Genomic DNA, 16,338 nt, shown 5'->3' on the forward strand with positions numbered 1-16,338 from the left:
TTTTTTTTTTTTTTTGGTCGACTAGATAGGTATTATAGATTAAACAAGTCAAAATCGAGCAATCAGCCACACACCTATCAGGAACAAAATCAGGTTGCTGATCTACTAGCAAATTAAGGAGGGGATAAAGAAACAACTTTTTAATAGGGTAAGGATTTTGGTAGTTCCTCCGATGTTTGTCTGTAATGCAATTTGGACAGACATCTTAGAAACTATTTTAATTGCTTTGTGAAAAATTGTAATATTAATGTGCTGAACATATTAGGAGCACATATAGTTGCATTTAGTAGGGTTTTAGCTCTACTATTAGCCTCCGAAAAGAGGGAAAACAGACACAATTATCCGGCCCAAACTATTGACGACTGGATGGCCCAAGAAGCTTAAAAGACATTTTTTAGCCTTTTAGATGTAATTCCATTTCGTAGCCTTTTTTCAACTAATTCCAGCATATGTATAGAAACTGCATCATTGTTGTACAGAATATGTATCATACGTATATAGAAACTGTATCATTATTGTATATAATATGTATCCCTACAATATGTGTTTAGAAAATGTATCATTGTTGTACAATTTGTGTTCAATAAATATATAATCAACGTATACTTACTAATTATACATATTATACAATTATTATACATGTTTTGGGATATCTTTTGAAGGTTCAATCAACGTATACTGTACTTACTAATTATACATATATTTAACATGTTTTAAAATATTTATTGAAAGCTCATTATGAATTTTTTTCGTCGACCTTTAGTGGCTATGATATTTTGTGGCGACTAAAAAGTCTAATATTTTTGTCATGAATCAAATTGCTGGGTTAGCGCTTGACAATAGTTTGGGCCGAATGGCCAACTCACGGCATTAAGTCCAAACATGGGCCAAGTAAATTTCTGATGGTCATGTAGTGTCCTTTTCCAATAGAAAAACTAATGGCCCATTAACAAACTCACCAGAAAGCCCATTTAGCAAAAGAAATCTAATTCCCAAGTTCCAAATTTATTTTTTTGAAAATGTCTAGTAGGGATTTAGAGCCCGTTTGGATTGGCTTATAAGTTGGCTTATAAGTTCGTTTTCAAATTTTTTTTGAGTGTTTGCATTTTGTCGCCAATTTAAAGTCATTTTGTGCTTAAAATAAGCTCAAAAAAATAATTGGACCCATTTAACTTAGTTTATCTAAAGCGAACATAAAGGCGAAAAACGAACTATATTAAAAAAAATAAGTTGGACTACCCCAACTTATTTTTTCATTTTTTTAGAACAGAACAAATTTTTTAAGCTATAAGCCAATCCAAACGGGCTCTTAGTCTTTTTAGGGGTTTTTCCATGGAAATATCCTGCACTGAAGACTCAAGTAGTCAATAAATCCAGCTAGGGTCCCAAAATATCCACAAAATTCCATATAGATGCATTTTCATCGAAGTCCCAAACCAAATTTATCTACTGCTCTTGACACCCATTGTAGCATACTGATACCTTACACCTCAGACACAAAACTCCCATATGGCTATTCTGCTTGCAAATCATCAAGATTAGCCATCAAAACAAACTCAATGTTTTTTTCTTAGAAAGTGACTATTGAACATTTGTTCCCTCATTTTCTAGAGTGCACTCGAACTTTTGATTGTCGGCCTATCCAGGGGCTGCTTAGCAAACCTTGTGGCCTAAAGCCAAATCTTAAAAAGAGGCTTTTTAAAATAGAGACAATTGAAATAACGACCTAAAAATAACATTGTGTTATTCCTACTACATAATGACTATGAGCCCGTTTGGATTGACTTATAGCTTAAATGTTATAGCGAATATAAGTCGAAAAAAATAAGTTGGGTAGTCCAACTTATTTTTTTAGCTTATAGTCGTTTTCGCCTTATAAGTCGCTTTAGATAAACTAAGTTAAATGGGTCCAATTATTTTTTTGAGCTTAATTTAAGCACAAAATGACTTTAAGTTTCGCCACCAAATTTAACTCTTTCTAACAACCTATAACTACATATTCTATATTTACAATTCGTAACTAGAGGAGCCTATATTTATCTAGTAGTCGGGTATACCAAAATATAGCATAAATATAGCGGAAATACGACGCGAGTTTTACCGACGTTGCTATATTTATGGAAACAAAATCTGTTTCAATTTTAATTAGAATCGGTTATATTGTTCCCCGATTCACGCAAATATCCTCCCATTCCATATCCGATTCCATATCTCATTCAAACAGCCTAACAAATTCAAACAAATTTGAATTCAAACAAGACAATCATATTTTTAACCAAAAATAAAAAGGTTGAAAAACCTTTGAAAAATAACAATATCAAAACAGTGAACATAGCTTGATTATCACGACGAATATATATTTGATTTCATCAAGTTGAGTTCATAATTGAGGTAACGATTTTTTCACTGCAAACTTTTTTTTTTTTTTTTTGTTCGTCTTTTCCGAAATTGTTTTAGCTAAATTGAATTTAACACATTGCTGTATTCGAAAACAACAGGATAATGACAAGCGTAACTGCGTTGATCCGTCATTCTGGTTTTTGGAACGATCAGAACTGTTTTGTGAATTACAAAATTGATGTTGTTGTGTTCATTGATAATTGCAATTACGATGAGTTAGTTTGTACGATTATAAATCAATTAGGCGTGGATATCGTTAGGAAAACTATTTCAATAAAATATCCGTTGAAGGCGATTTTCAACCAATTGAAATACACAACGATACGGGAGTTCGTGTGTACGTTGAGCTTAAGAGAGAAAACGAGTTTTGGGGATGTATCCGATGTGCGTTAGTATTCATGATTTGGATGTTGAGGATTGTGCAACTGGTAATCGTATTATTGGAGATGATGTGCTGCAAATTGGATATAGCGAGAATCGGGATGATATGAAAGTTTGTGATTCTACTGTAAACACTGTTGTTTTGTTTGGGAATGATAACAATTTGATAATTTCGAAACCGGAAGCGAAAGGAGTTTTTGTCGATCAAATTTACCAGGATAAGGAAACTTTGAAAATTGCGATGACGAAATACGCAATTCGTGAAAGATTCAATTTCAAAACAGAGAGATCGAATGCTATAAGGTATGATTTTCTAAATGTATTCTGGTATCGAAAGTGCAGATGTATTTTTGTTATATTTGTACCGTATTTATATGATCCGTTAACTTATTTAGCACATCGTTAATTTTAAAAATGTTTGATGCAATATATTCCGATATATTTTTTTATATATTTATACGTATTTAATTGATTCAATATGTACTATTTGAATTGTATTATGTAGCTACACTCGGCATCTTTGGTCGCCGAATGTAAATGGAAATTCGGAGCGTCGAGAATTGGGGATTTCGAAATGTTCGTGGTTAGAGCTTTCGATGACGAACATACATGTCCGTTGAAGGACAAGGTGTATTCACAAAGGCAGCAACAAGTTGGTTTATTGGAGAAGCGGTTGTGAAGGCGAAAATAACTAACCATAAAAGGAAGGTCACACCGGGGATATAATAGATGATGTTAAGAATGAATTCGGCGTAGATGTTTCTTATATGATGGCATGGAGAGCTAGAGAGAAGGCTATAAAAGATTTCAGAGGTGATCCGGCTGATTCATACAAGAAGTTGCCGGCATATATATACATACTTGATAAAACGTATCCTGGATCGCTCGTTAAAATGCATAAATCACCAGAAAATGAGTTTATGTATTTGTTTGTAGCACTCAAAGCATTCATAAAGGGATTCGAGTGTTGTAGACCAATAGTTGTAGTGGATGGTGCACACCTTAAATCAACGTATAATGGTACATTTGTGTCGGCAAGTACTTTGGATGGAGCAGGTATGTGTAATTCTATTCTACGAATGTTTTTTTTTATAAATACAACATTATGCATATTGATTTGCAAATAAAGTGCTAAAAACATACGGATGTATTGTTGGTGTAAATTTGTGAATATTATATGATGAAATACATCGTAAATATGAGGTAAATATATTGTAAATATATCCGTTGTTTTATAAATGATGGTGCTAAAAATATAGTGTGAGATCAAATTCAGTTGAAATATGTTTTGAATATAATATAAATATAAACTGATTTTTGTAGGTAATATCCTACCACTAGCGTATGGTGTGATAGATTCCGAGAATAATAAGTCGTGGACGTGGTTCTTTGAACCGTTGTGCTTATGGTGTTAGGCAAAATATGTGTGTCGTGTCCGATAGACATGAAAGCATAATACACGCAGCTTTCTAAGGTGTATCCCATCGTTCCTCATTTGGCTTGTGTATGGCATTTGTGGAAAAATGTGACAAAGCAATACACAACAAACAATGAGGTGTTGAGTCCTATATTTTATTCACTAGCGAAAGCATACAGCCAGGATGAGTTCGATAAATTGATGGAGAAGATTGGGAATGTTGATATTCGGGTAAAACGATACCTAGAAGATCTTTGGAAGAGATAAATGGTCTAGGCTTTATTCACCTGTTAACAGAGGATGGACAATGACTTCGAATATAGCCGAATGTATTAATGGAAAACTGGTTGCTGCAAGAGAGTTACATATTTTTGATTTCCTTGAAGAAGTGAGGAAGATGTTTGGTAGATGGAATTGCACAAATAGAAAAAATGGTACCTATACATTCACAACACTGATGAGGCGGTATCAAGAGATGTTGTCGATCAACGAGTACAAATCAATACGAATGAGGGTAACTTTGTTTGCAACACAAAAATTTAATCTACATTTTTACTATATGTAATGTATATTTATATATATTCCTAATATGGTAAAACTGCTCAGGTAATGCTTGTTTATTTGTTAAATGGTTCTCAGGTTGAAGCGTCAACTGAATATGTGTACACAGTGAATGATGGACCGAGGCGTTTCATAATAGATTTGAAGAAGAAAACTTTCAGCTGCAGGATGTTCCAACTAGACGAGATACCGTGTTCTCATGCATGGGCAGTATTGAAGAATAAAAATTTGATCGCCGATGTATATTGTTCGATTTATTCAAGCCGGAAAAACATTGTGAACACATATGATGTGCCGGTTGATCCTCTTCCCGATGAGACCGAGTGGAATGTTCCTAAAAGTATATTAGATGAAGTTGTTATGCCACCGATCTATAAGAGACCCCCTGGGAGGCCAAAAAAGAAGAGGGACAAGCCATTACAGGAGTTGATGATTGGTAAACGCGAGAAATTCGTGCGGTAAATGTGGACGTCTTGGTCATAATAGGCGTTCGTGTGATAATCCGCCGCTCAATAAGAAGAATAAATAAGTCCATTTTGATTTTATTTGTTAAGACAATTCTACTTTAAATTTCAGTTAAAAATAAAAAATGAATTCATCTTGAATTCATATCGTTCTAGTATGATTGTATTTCACATCGTTGAACATCCGATGTTTTTCAATGTAATGCTATATTGGTGGTTAAATGGCATTTGGAAAGTCTACTCTATGTTAACTTATTAGACCTTTTGTTTTGGATTTATGATTTAATAGTTGTATTTCGTATATATTTTGGCTATATTTTAGTTGTATTTTGTATGATCCGGTAGATAATACTTATTCGTTTTCATCGTTAACTATATTTGATATATATTTTACATATATTTGAAGTGTATTTAGTTGAAATTTTAAATTTTGTAACAAACTGTAATTTTAAAAATGATCTTATGGAATATATCTGAGTTATATTTTCTGTATATATCGACTGTATTTAAATGGTTATATATACTACTTTGTTAAATTAATACATTTCACGATAATGAAAAATGGAATTTATGCATTGAAAAGATAACATACTTGAAAGAAACAACAATATAAAAACCATAAGGTGGTGTTCAATATTAATCATCCTAAAAAAGATTGCCGCACATGAAACAACATATTTTTGCACGGATTGCCCTTCTTTTGGGGTGGTCTTTAAATTTTGCCCTCATATTTGTGTTCTTTAAGTTTTGCCCTTCGCTTGGATAAGGTTCGGGTTCGAACCCCCGCTCGTGCATAAAATAAAAAAATAATTTCGCAAGAAATGGTCGGGGAGAGTGTATGCCGGATCCAGCATACAATCCTTAAGGAAAAACCAAAGTTATGCCGGAGGGGGCAGACTTTGCCTTGAGACATTTTTTTTTTTTTTTTTTAAACTTTTCAAGGCACACTTTTAGTTAAGGCATACTTTTGGTTATGCCTTAATTAAAAGTATGCCCCATAAGGCATAGTTCCTTAAGGAAAAATTTTGCCCCATAAGGCAAAACTAAATTATGCCTTGAGGAAAAGTTATGCCCTCCGCATAACTTTAGTTTTTCCTTAAGGAAGTTACAATTTTGCCTTGAGACATTTTTTTTTTTTTTTTTTTAACTTTTCAAGGCACACTTTTAGTTAAGGCATACTTTTGGTTATACCTTAATTAAAAAGTCGCATAACACAATTCCTTAAGGAAAAGTTTTGCCCCATAAGGCAAAACTAAATTATGCCTTGAGGAAAAGTTATGCCCCCTCCGGCATAACTTTAGTTTTTCCTTAAGGAAGTTATGCCGGAGGGGGCATATTGCCTTGAGACATTTTTTTTTTTTTTTAAACTTTTCAAGGCACACTTTTAGTTAAGGCATACTTTTGGTTAACCCCCATAAGGCATAATTCCTTAAGGAAAAGTTTTGCCCCATAAGGCAAAACTAAATTATGCCTTGAGGAAAAGTTATGCCCCCTCCGGCATAACTTTAGTTTTTCCTTAAGGAAGTTATGCCGGAGGGGGCAGACTTTGCCTTGAGACATTTTTTTTTTTTTTTTTTTAAACTTTTCAAGGCACACTTTTAGTTAAGGCATACTTTTGGTTATGCCTTAATTAAAAGTACGCCCCATAAGGCATAGTTCCTTAAGGAAAAGTTTTGCTCCATAAGGCATAACTAAACTATGTCTTGAGGAAAAGTTATGCCCCCTCCGGCATAACTTTAGTTTTTCCTTAAGGAAGTTATGCGGAGGGGGCGACACTCCCTCCACCGCCTTGCGAAATTATTTCTTTATTTTATGCTTGAGCGGGGGTTCGAACCCAAAACCTCGTGTATCCAAGCTAAGGGCAAAACTTAAAGACCACAAATATGAGGGGCAAAATTTAAAGACCGCAAATATGAGGGGCAAAATTTAAAGACCACCCCAAAAAATATTTCGCGAATTGCCCATGAAACAATATGTCCAAAATGAAAAAAAAGAACAAAAGTCGCAACCAACTATGCTATTGTTCAACATGAAAATGAAAAAACACAAATGAATTGGTGGCCTAATCAAGATCCTCTTTATCAATCGCATCATAATCAACCGCCGGTCTAATTGGTCTTGGAGGCGCTCGTTATCACTTGACGCATTGTTGTTTGACTTATCCCATGCATAGTCGCATAAAAGGGCGCCGTATCTCATACGGAGTAACTTTGCATCGAATTCGGTTGGGATGACCGCACTTGAGCTCAAGTATTCGCCGAAGGCGGCCACATACACACCACAATCCCTGGAACAAAAATGATCAAAAAATTTACTTATCAAAAAACCACGAAAAAAAAAGATGTATTTATTGTGTTTTTTATTGGAAGAGATTCTTACATGCTAGATGGAGCTTGTTGCGGGAGATTGTCTACATTCACAATGTCAAAGTTGTCGGTTTGTTCTCTATTTCTGTAAGAAGGATGTGTGGCAAAATCTATATCCGCCTTCTTCTCATAGAAATCAGTCATTTGTAGACTGTGTGTCACTAGAGTAGCCAACATTTTCACTCCGACTCTAACGACGCATCATGCCCCTGCACTCGGTATGAGTTGTATACGTAGATGGACCTGTTTGTAAAAAGAAAAAATAAGAAAAAAACAAACATATAAAATTTGTAGAAAAATGAATGATCTTTTCATTGGATGAGAGCAGACCTGTCAGTGAATGATATCACAACCAAAATCCAAAGTGATTTTCCTCTTTTATGTTGACAGAATTAGTACGTTGTCAACAAGTATACCATGGTACATTAGCCAACACCGTGCCCGTTAATGTACTCACACAGCTTCATCTTCCTCATCGGCGACACATGTGGATGAATCGGGGTTTTCCCAAGATTTGTAAATTTCAAAGAACTAAAGTGTGAAAAAAAATACGGTGGCGAGTGGTGAATCTATAGTTGTCGTTATTGTGATACTTCCCCTTCTTGCGTAGGTAGTAGAAAATAACATCAATATGCCGTAAAAACATCAATTCAGTGACTATAATCAACACTATGTTCAAAACAAATATTGCTGTATATATAGTAAATATAGTGCAATATACTCTTATATATAGTAAAAATACAATTTCGTATACGGACAAGATCGTGCCGAACTAGTAAATTAATGTCTGTATATTAAATATAGTGCAAGTATAATGATGACAATATTCTATAAATACAAGTTGTGACAATAAGTACCTCAACCTACTCCCTCAACTTAAAACTATAAAAACATGGTTCAAATGAATTTAAAGGCATCAAAGAAACAGATACACATATACACATATATAGTACTGCTTTAAAAGTTAAAAGTTTCAGTTAAATATAGAGAAAATATATGGTAAATATGCCTGAAATATATTTTTTAAAATATATGTCAAATATTGTAAAAAATATACTCTAGATACATCACATTGTAATTCTATTATAAAACATAAAAAAATTAGATAACAAGCAGAAAGATATCAAAACCTCATCAGTCCAAAGTTGCCCATCCATAGATAACAAGTAGAACCAGTTTTTGTCGGCTACGGTTGTAACGCCTAAATGAAACCGAAGTTCGGCATCCGCAAGATCGAGTCCTTCCTTGTTCTTTCTGTAATGATTTTCATTTGGCTTCCTGTATATCAACAATGGAAAGAACATACGTTAAGTTTATTGATAATTGAATTGTGGCAAAATAAAAAAACAAGTTGTGACAATAAGTACCTTTTGTCATGCGATTTCAATAGATCGTTCTCAAGCCACTTTTGATATTCTTGAAGAAACGAAGTATCTAACGGGGCATTTATAGGGTGGTCAACAAATGGGTGTTTTTTCTGATAAATGCAAGGACTGATATTTTTGGCAGAAGAACCCGCTGAGCTAAAATTGGGACAATAAGGGGACAGGTTATATTTGCTTGGTTTCCTTTCTCGGGCCAAAGACTCGGATGGACAATGATCTCGTTTTTCAGAGTTTGAAAACTGTGCAGTCTCACCACTTGAGCTTTGGCCCGCATTTGGTTGTACGGGAACTTGTTGTCCAGTTTCATCACTTGAACTGTGGCCAACTATCGGTTGTACTCCAACTTGTTGTTCAGTTTCATTAGTTGAACTTTGTCCGGTTGTTGGTTGTACTCCAAGTTGGATTGGTATCTGAGAATCAGGAATCATCCACTGAGACATGGTTACCGGGTTATTGTCCACATTTTGAGGAGTCCTTAAACTTGACAAATCGGTTTGATCATCGCGTGGTACTGGAGGAGGACCGAGAGGAATAACACATGCTAAAGGGCAGTTGATTAGCAAGTCCGCTACCATTTCCTCTGATGCGGTAAATTCAGCATTAGCATTCTCCATATCGCCGATTTGCTGAGATTCCTGAAATAAAAAACAAGAAAAAAACGACTGGTGTTTGTCAATTATTGCTTATCAAAACGACATTTCAGTACTTAAAAGCCACATTTCAGTACTTACATCAAAATTTAAATGGATTGGTGTTATGGGCACTCCATCCGTTTGTGCATCACTTTTAACTCCGATTTCTTTATCCACATCAACAACAGAAACCGGATCATTAATTGGCAACCCAACTCCCTCAACCTAAAACAATAAAAACATGGTTCAAATGAATTTAAAGGCATCAGCAAAACAGATACATATATACACATATATAGTACTGCTTTAAAAGTTAAAAGTTTCAGTTAAATATAGAGAAAATATATGGTAAATATGTCCGAAATATAGTAAACAGAAACCAGAATAAGTAACAGTGAACATAATAATCAAAATACAATTAAAATACAGCCACAACATATATGAAAAACTAATATTAAAATATCAATCCAAAACAAATATAGCAATTGCTAGTATATATAAACACAATCATAACAAAAATAGCACAAATAGATACATCAAAAAGGACACTACTAACAAATCACCATGTGAAAACTATATATGTAAATACACTATAGGTAATACAAAACACAGCTAAAAATCCAATATTTTCACTTTGAATAATATACTGCAAATATAGAAAAGTGAAAGAAAAAATGAGTACCACTGGATGACTCTCTCGCAGGAAGTGGCACCACCACCTTGATTCTCTTTGGTTGAAAGCTTTACCGTACCGCCACTTTGATTGCCTTGATAAATCCCACCATCACTATGTAAGTCACTTTTAACATTGTGTCGCCGACCTTTAAAATTTTCCAAAAGAAAATATAAAGTCTTCCAATAAATATATCAAAATAACTTAAAAAGTAAATAATTTCCATTTTTAGTGTTGATTTTTACCTTATCCGGTGTTTGATTGCCCTTTATTGCATCTAACAACTTTTTGAAGTAGTTATCCATGTAGTCAAACACCTACGCTTTGAAAGATAAAAAATAGAATTAGAATCGTTAATTACTTGACACAAGCAATATGAAGTAAAAAAAACATATTGAAAACAAAACGCCTACTTCTTTCTTGAAAATCCGAATCTCTTCCCTTATCAAAGTTAAACTCATCCGTTCGGGGTGCCGTAGGTGCATCTTGTTTCCTTGTCCCTTTTATCCCGCATTCCTTCCGTGATGGTTGTTTCGGAAGGAGGAACAGAAACTGGAAACTGCGTCCGTTTCTTGCCTCGCGGGGAATCAGAATTGGCACTCCTTTGTTGCTGTTTGCCACTGGACAGATGCGGTGGTGTGGTACTAAAATCATCGTAATCATCGTCTACCAAATCAGTATCATGTACACCATCAACTCCATGTTTGACGTCTGGTATGTCATGTGCAACAGGAGGCAATTTAAGAGTTTCCAACTCATGGGGTGTTGGCACAACTTCCTCAAATCTACAGGACTGTGAACAACAAAATATAGAAACTATATTACCGTATATATCTACATTGGTAACATACTAAAAAAATGAGGAAAATATAGTCAAAATATATTGATCACAAATGACTTATTTCATAAATATAGACAAAATATAATCAAAATATAGCATGTAAAACAAACATATTAAAAAGCTTAAATGGTAAAAGACACAAAACCGTTAAAAGACTCGTTTTACCGGATTTTTATCGTCTCTCGAACATGCCATCCATCAATTTCTTGAATTCGGTTTTCCTTCCGTAGTTCGCCGCTCAAAATTCTAGGAATTAAATTCCCCGTCTTAACTGCAATGGTGGACGGGACTTTTGAGCAACATTCATACAACCATACTTGCATAGCAAGCGGCAAACCATGAATCCTATAATATTTCTTAAAACCAGTATATTTCTGCCCGATGCTTACAACCAACTCTCTAAACGAATCTTTACCCCAAGGATACTCATTATATCTCCCGTCCTCTACAACATCAAAATGGATCCTTGGTATGTTTGTTGAGTTCGGCTCACCACAATGTACCCACGTATTTATGAAATACAATATTGCCATCTTGATCGCGTCATCCCCTTTATCATCCCTGCATAGCCTTGTTGAAACACTCAATAAGCTCGTGTCTTTTAACCGGCAATTGATTCTCCCGATTTCTACCAAAATAGTCCACCATAAGCCTATTCGGTTTTGAGTTATCATAAACAAAATCATTTTCATCGATACACAATCTAGCCCAAAGTGATCGTGCAAATTCTCTAAGGCCAAAACGCGTAACTTTACCATTTATTTCAAATGTAAAGCACCTATATGTACCGCCCCTAAGTTCTTTGACCATAAAGCACCGAAAAATCCGTGCTTGTACATCCAATTGCCGCATTCCGAGATATTTACCAAAACAAGAATTCCTAAACATATCCATCCGTGGATCCGTTAGTTTGCCTCTAATATCTTGCATTACATTAACATTCGTGTATCTACACATAGATGGTGCCACAAAAACAGGTGCTTGGTAACCAAAAATTTAGATACCGAAACAACATGCCAAAAAACACGTATGATTAACATATATTGACTAAATGTACTTAAAAATATACACAAAATAATCGTCAACAAAATAATAACCGAATGTACTTAAAAATCTTAAAAATCACCGTAATAATCACAACAAAATATACACAAAAATAACCGAATGTACTTAAAAATCTTAAAAATCACAAGCTTATGGTGAAGAAAAATACGCACGAAATAACCGAAGAAACAAGTGTAAAAAAAAACACGTAAAAAATATACTTAAAATGCACACAAAATATAAATCGTTTAATTCATAGATCTGTAATAACTGAACAAAAAAAAAAGAACTAAATATACCGAAAATACAACAAAAATATACCTCTTCATCATCATCCTCATCCACATTACGTTTGGCTTTAGCAATTTTCTTGCCCTTAACATTAACAACATTGTCACCACCTTTTCTTCTTTTGTTTCTCCATTTGAGAAACATTTTTCAATTTTTCTTGTTGTTTACTCTTCGAATCAACATATTCCTTATAACGCCTAGGATCGTTAATTCTTTTTGAACGATTCTCAAGATAAGAGCCTCGCAATGGAAGTTTCATGTTGAGAAATTCCCAAAGAAAAATTAGGAATCGCACATTCGGGTTCTATACCCGTATTTCTCATCGAGTAGCAAAATTTTTTTAGTCATTCCAATTGAATCTAAGAAAAAACAACCAAGAACAAACACCGATAGTTACTTACTTAGACTTGCATTCCCGATTCAAACGAAAAAAAAAAAAAAAACACCCAAAATATAGGTTAAATACAAGGTAAAAAATAAAAATCAGTATAGAATCTTACTTTATTTTGGGAATTAGATTTGAAACGTGAGAGAAATCAATGAGTAGTTAATTAGAGATAAAAAAGGAAGTTGAATAATTGAAAAACCGATTTGAAATTGGATGAAAGTAATGGATATGGTGAATAATGGCGTCTATTTAGGATGAAGGAGAGAGACACGTTTTTTTTTTTTTGCTTAAATTTAGGGGAGTGGGAAGTTATCAGATGAGTGGTAAAAACATGGTAGCTATGTGAAGTAAATATGATATATTTTAGCTATTAAATATAATTATTGAAAAGTTTAGTTATGTTCCATAAATAGGTAATAATGGAACCTATGCCAAGTAAATTTGTTTTATGCGCGCACCTTACCTTAAGGCATAACTAAAAATCTTCCTTAAGGCAAAGTCTGCCGTCTCGGCATAAGTTTCCGAAAATATTATGATTTTTTACTCTGCTGGGTTTCGAACTCTAAATCTGGGAGTATTTTCGGCCACCTTTTTAAGAGAAGGGAAAAAATTAAAGACCAGCGAATTGAGGGGAAAAAATTAAAGACAAGTCTGTTGAAGGGAAATCGTGCAAATCGGCCCCAATTTTCCAAGTTCCAAATTTAATTTGAAGTAACTGCACGATTATCCTTCAAGTGGACTGGTCTTTAATTTTGCCCTTCAAATGGGCTGGTCTTTAATTGTTCCCTTTCAAAATCTTATGCCTATAGGGGCATAAGTCCATTAAGGAACTTGCATAATTGTGGATATTATGACACGTACTTATGTTTTTATAGGCATAAGTTCGATTTTGAAGGAAAGAAAAATAAATACCAGCCCATTTGAAGGACAAAAATTAAAGACCAGCACAAAATAGGGACAAAAGTGCAAATGACCCTTTTTTTTTTTGGGGGGTGGCGGGGGAGTGGGGGTGGCGAAGGATGTAGTAGGGTTTTAGCCTCTATAGGGGGTTTTCCTTGAGAAGGAAATATCCTGCACTCAGACTCAAGTAGTCACTGAAATCCAGATAAGGTACCAAAAATATCCACAAAATTCCATATAGATGCATTTCCATTGAAGTCCCAAACCAAATTCACCATCTTTCTCCAAATATGGCTGCAAAATTCTCTACTGCTCTAGATATCCATTGCAGCATACCTTACACCTCAGATACAAAACTCCCTTATGGTTATTCTTCTTCCAAATCATCAAGATTCTTACACATCAAAAGATTCACTATTTTTTGCAATTCTAGTTCAAAATCTCCAAAACCAAATGTAAATCTTGATGTAGATTCTTCAAGAAAAAAACCATCTCTTTCTGAACAACTAGAGCCACTTTCCAATACCATTCTTGATGACCCCCCAAACCAAGCAAGAATTCTTTCAAAGCCAAAGTCAACTTGGGTCAACCCCACTAGGCCTAAACCTTCTGTTCTATCTTTACAACGTCAAAAAAGGTCTTCTTACAATTATAACCCTCAAATTAGAGACCTTAAAAATTTTGCTAGGAGGTTAAGTGAGTGTCATTTCTCTAATGATGCTTTTTTGGCTGTTCTTGAAGATATCCCACATCCACCGACTAGAGATAATGCCTTGTTGGTGCTTAATAGTTTAAGACCATGGCAAAAAAGTATTCTTTTCTTGAATTGGATCAAGACCCAAAATTTGTTTCCTCTTGAAACTATCTTTTATAATGTTGCTATGAAGTCTTTGAGGTTTGGTAGGCAATTTCAGCAGATAGAGGACTTAGCTTTCGAGATGATTGAAAGTGGGATTGAGCTTGATAATATTACTTATTCTACTATTATCACTTGTGCTAAAAGGTGTAATCTTTTTGATAAGGCAGTTGAGTGGTTTGAAAGGATGTATAAGACTGGTTTAATGCCTGATGAAGTTACTTATTCTGCAGTTCTTGATGTGTATGCTCAATTAGGGAAAGTTGAGGAAGTGATGAGTTTGTATGAGAGAGGGAGAGCTAGTGGTTGGACCCCAGACCCTGTTGCTTTTGCTGTGTTGGCTAAAGTGTTTGGTGCTGCTGGGGATTATGATGGTATTAGGTTTGTGTTGCAAGAAATGAAGTCACTTGAAGTGCAGCCCAATTTGGTTGTGTATAACACATTGTTAGAAGCAATGGGGAAAGCTGGGAAGCCTGGTTTGGCTAGGAGTTTGTTTGAGGAAATGGTGGATTCAGGGCTTAGCCCGGACGCGAAGACGTTAACGGCATTGATCAAGATTTATGGTAAGGCAAGGTGGGCTAGAGATGCTTTGGACCTTTGGGAAAGAATGAAGTCAAATGGATGGCCTATGGATTTCATTTTGTACAATACATTGTTGAGTATGTGTGCTGATCTTGGGTTGGAGGAAGAGGCCGAGACGTTGTTTGATGATATGAGGAAGTCAGAGCATTGTAGACTTGATAGTTGGAGCTATACAGCAATGCTTAACATATATGGAAGTGTTGGAAATGCAGAGAAAGCTATGGCTTTGTTTGAGGAAATGTCTAAAGTAGGGATCCCGGTTAACGTTATGGGATGCACTTGTTTGGTTCAGTGTTTTGGAAGAGCAAAGAGGATAGATGATTTGGTTAAGGTGTTTGAAGTTTCAGTACAGAGAGGAGTCAAGCCAGATGACAGACTTTGTGGGTGCTTGCTCTCAGTTGTGTCATATTGCAAGGGCGACGATGCAGATAAGGTCCTTGCTTGTTTACAACAAGCTAACCCGAGATTGGTAACCTTTGTCAAGATGCTAGAAGATGAGAGCACTAGCTATGAAATTGTGAAAGAAGAGTTCAGGTCCATACTGACTAATACATCAGATGATGCAAGAAGGCCTTTCTGTAATTGTCTAATTGATATATCCAGAAACAGAAATCGTGCAGAGAGGGCTCACGAGCTTCTGTATTTAGGAACTGTATATGGATTGTATCCAGGTTTACATACTAAGACACCAGAGGAATGGAGATTGAACGTCCGAGCACTATCTGTTGGTGCAGCTCAAACTGCATTTGAAGAATGGATGAGAACACTTGCTAGGATTGTGCAAAGCGAAGAGCAATTGCCGGAAGTTTTATCAGCAAACACAGGAGCTGGGACACACAGGTTCTCACAGGGTTTGGCAAATGCCTTTGCATCTCATGTGGAGAAACTTGCTGCTCCTTTCAGACAGAGTGAAGAGAAGGCTGGTTTCTTCATTGCAACTCGTGAAGATGTAGTTTCATGGGTCCAATCAAAGGCAGCTGCAACTGCATAAATCATATTTTTTTACTTAGTTGAAATTACTAATTAGTATTATGCCTTTTAATTAAACTGGATTGATGTACTTTAGGTAACTGAAATTATGTTGCCAGTTACCTTTAAATAGAAAGTACTGAATTTACATGCATAAAGATATCTAAGTGTTTCTTTCCCAATGCCCC

At 35.1% G+C, this 16,338-nt stretch overlaps 1 protein-coding gene across 1 annotated transcript; it reads left to right on the forward strand.

The window, feature by feature from the left end:
- Nucleotides 1-13,911: 13,911 nt before the first annotated feature.
- On the forward strand, nucleotides 13,912-16,332 carry LOC132030222 (pentatricopeptide repeat-containing protein At5g46580, chloroplastic). The gene has a single exon (XM_059419752.1). It carries the CDS (start codon nucleotides 14,034-14,036, stop codon nucleotides 16,170-16,172), a length of 2,139 nt encoding a protein of 712 aa, XP_059275735.1. The 5' UTR covers nucleotides 13,912-14,033; the 3' UTR covers nucleotides 16,173-16,332.
- Nucleotides 16,333-16,338: the final 6 nt, after the last annotated feature.

The sequence above is a fragment of the Lycium ferocissimum genome, chromosome 9 (assembly GCF_029784015.1).
Source record: "Lycium ferocissimum isolate CSIRO_LF1 chromosome 9, AGI_CSIRO_Lferr_CH_V1, whole genome shotgun sequence".
NCBI classification, from domain to species: Eukaryota; Viridiplantae; Streptophyta; class Magnoliopsida; order Solanales; family Solanaceae; genus Lycium; species Lycium ferocissimum.

What these genes read in the sequence shown, in the direction of transcription:
- LOC132030222 (XM_059419752.1), top strand. Translation starts at nt 14,034, where the DNA reads ATGGCTGCAAAATTCTCTACTGCTCTAGATATCCATTGCAGCATACCT.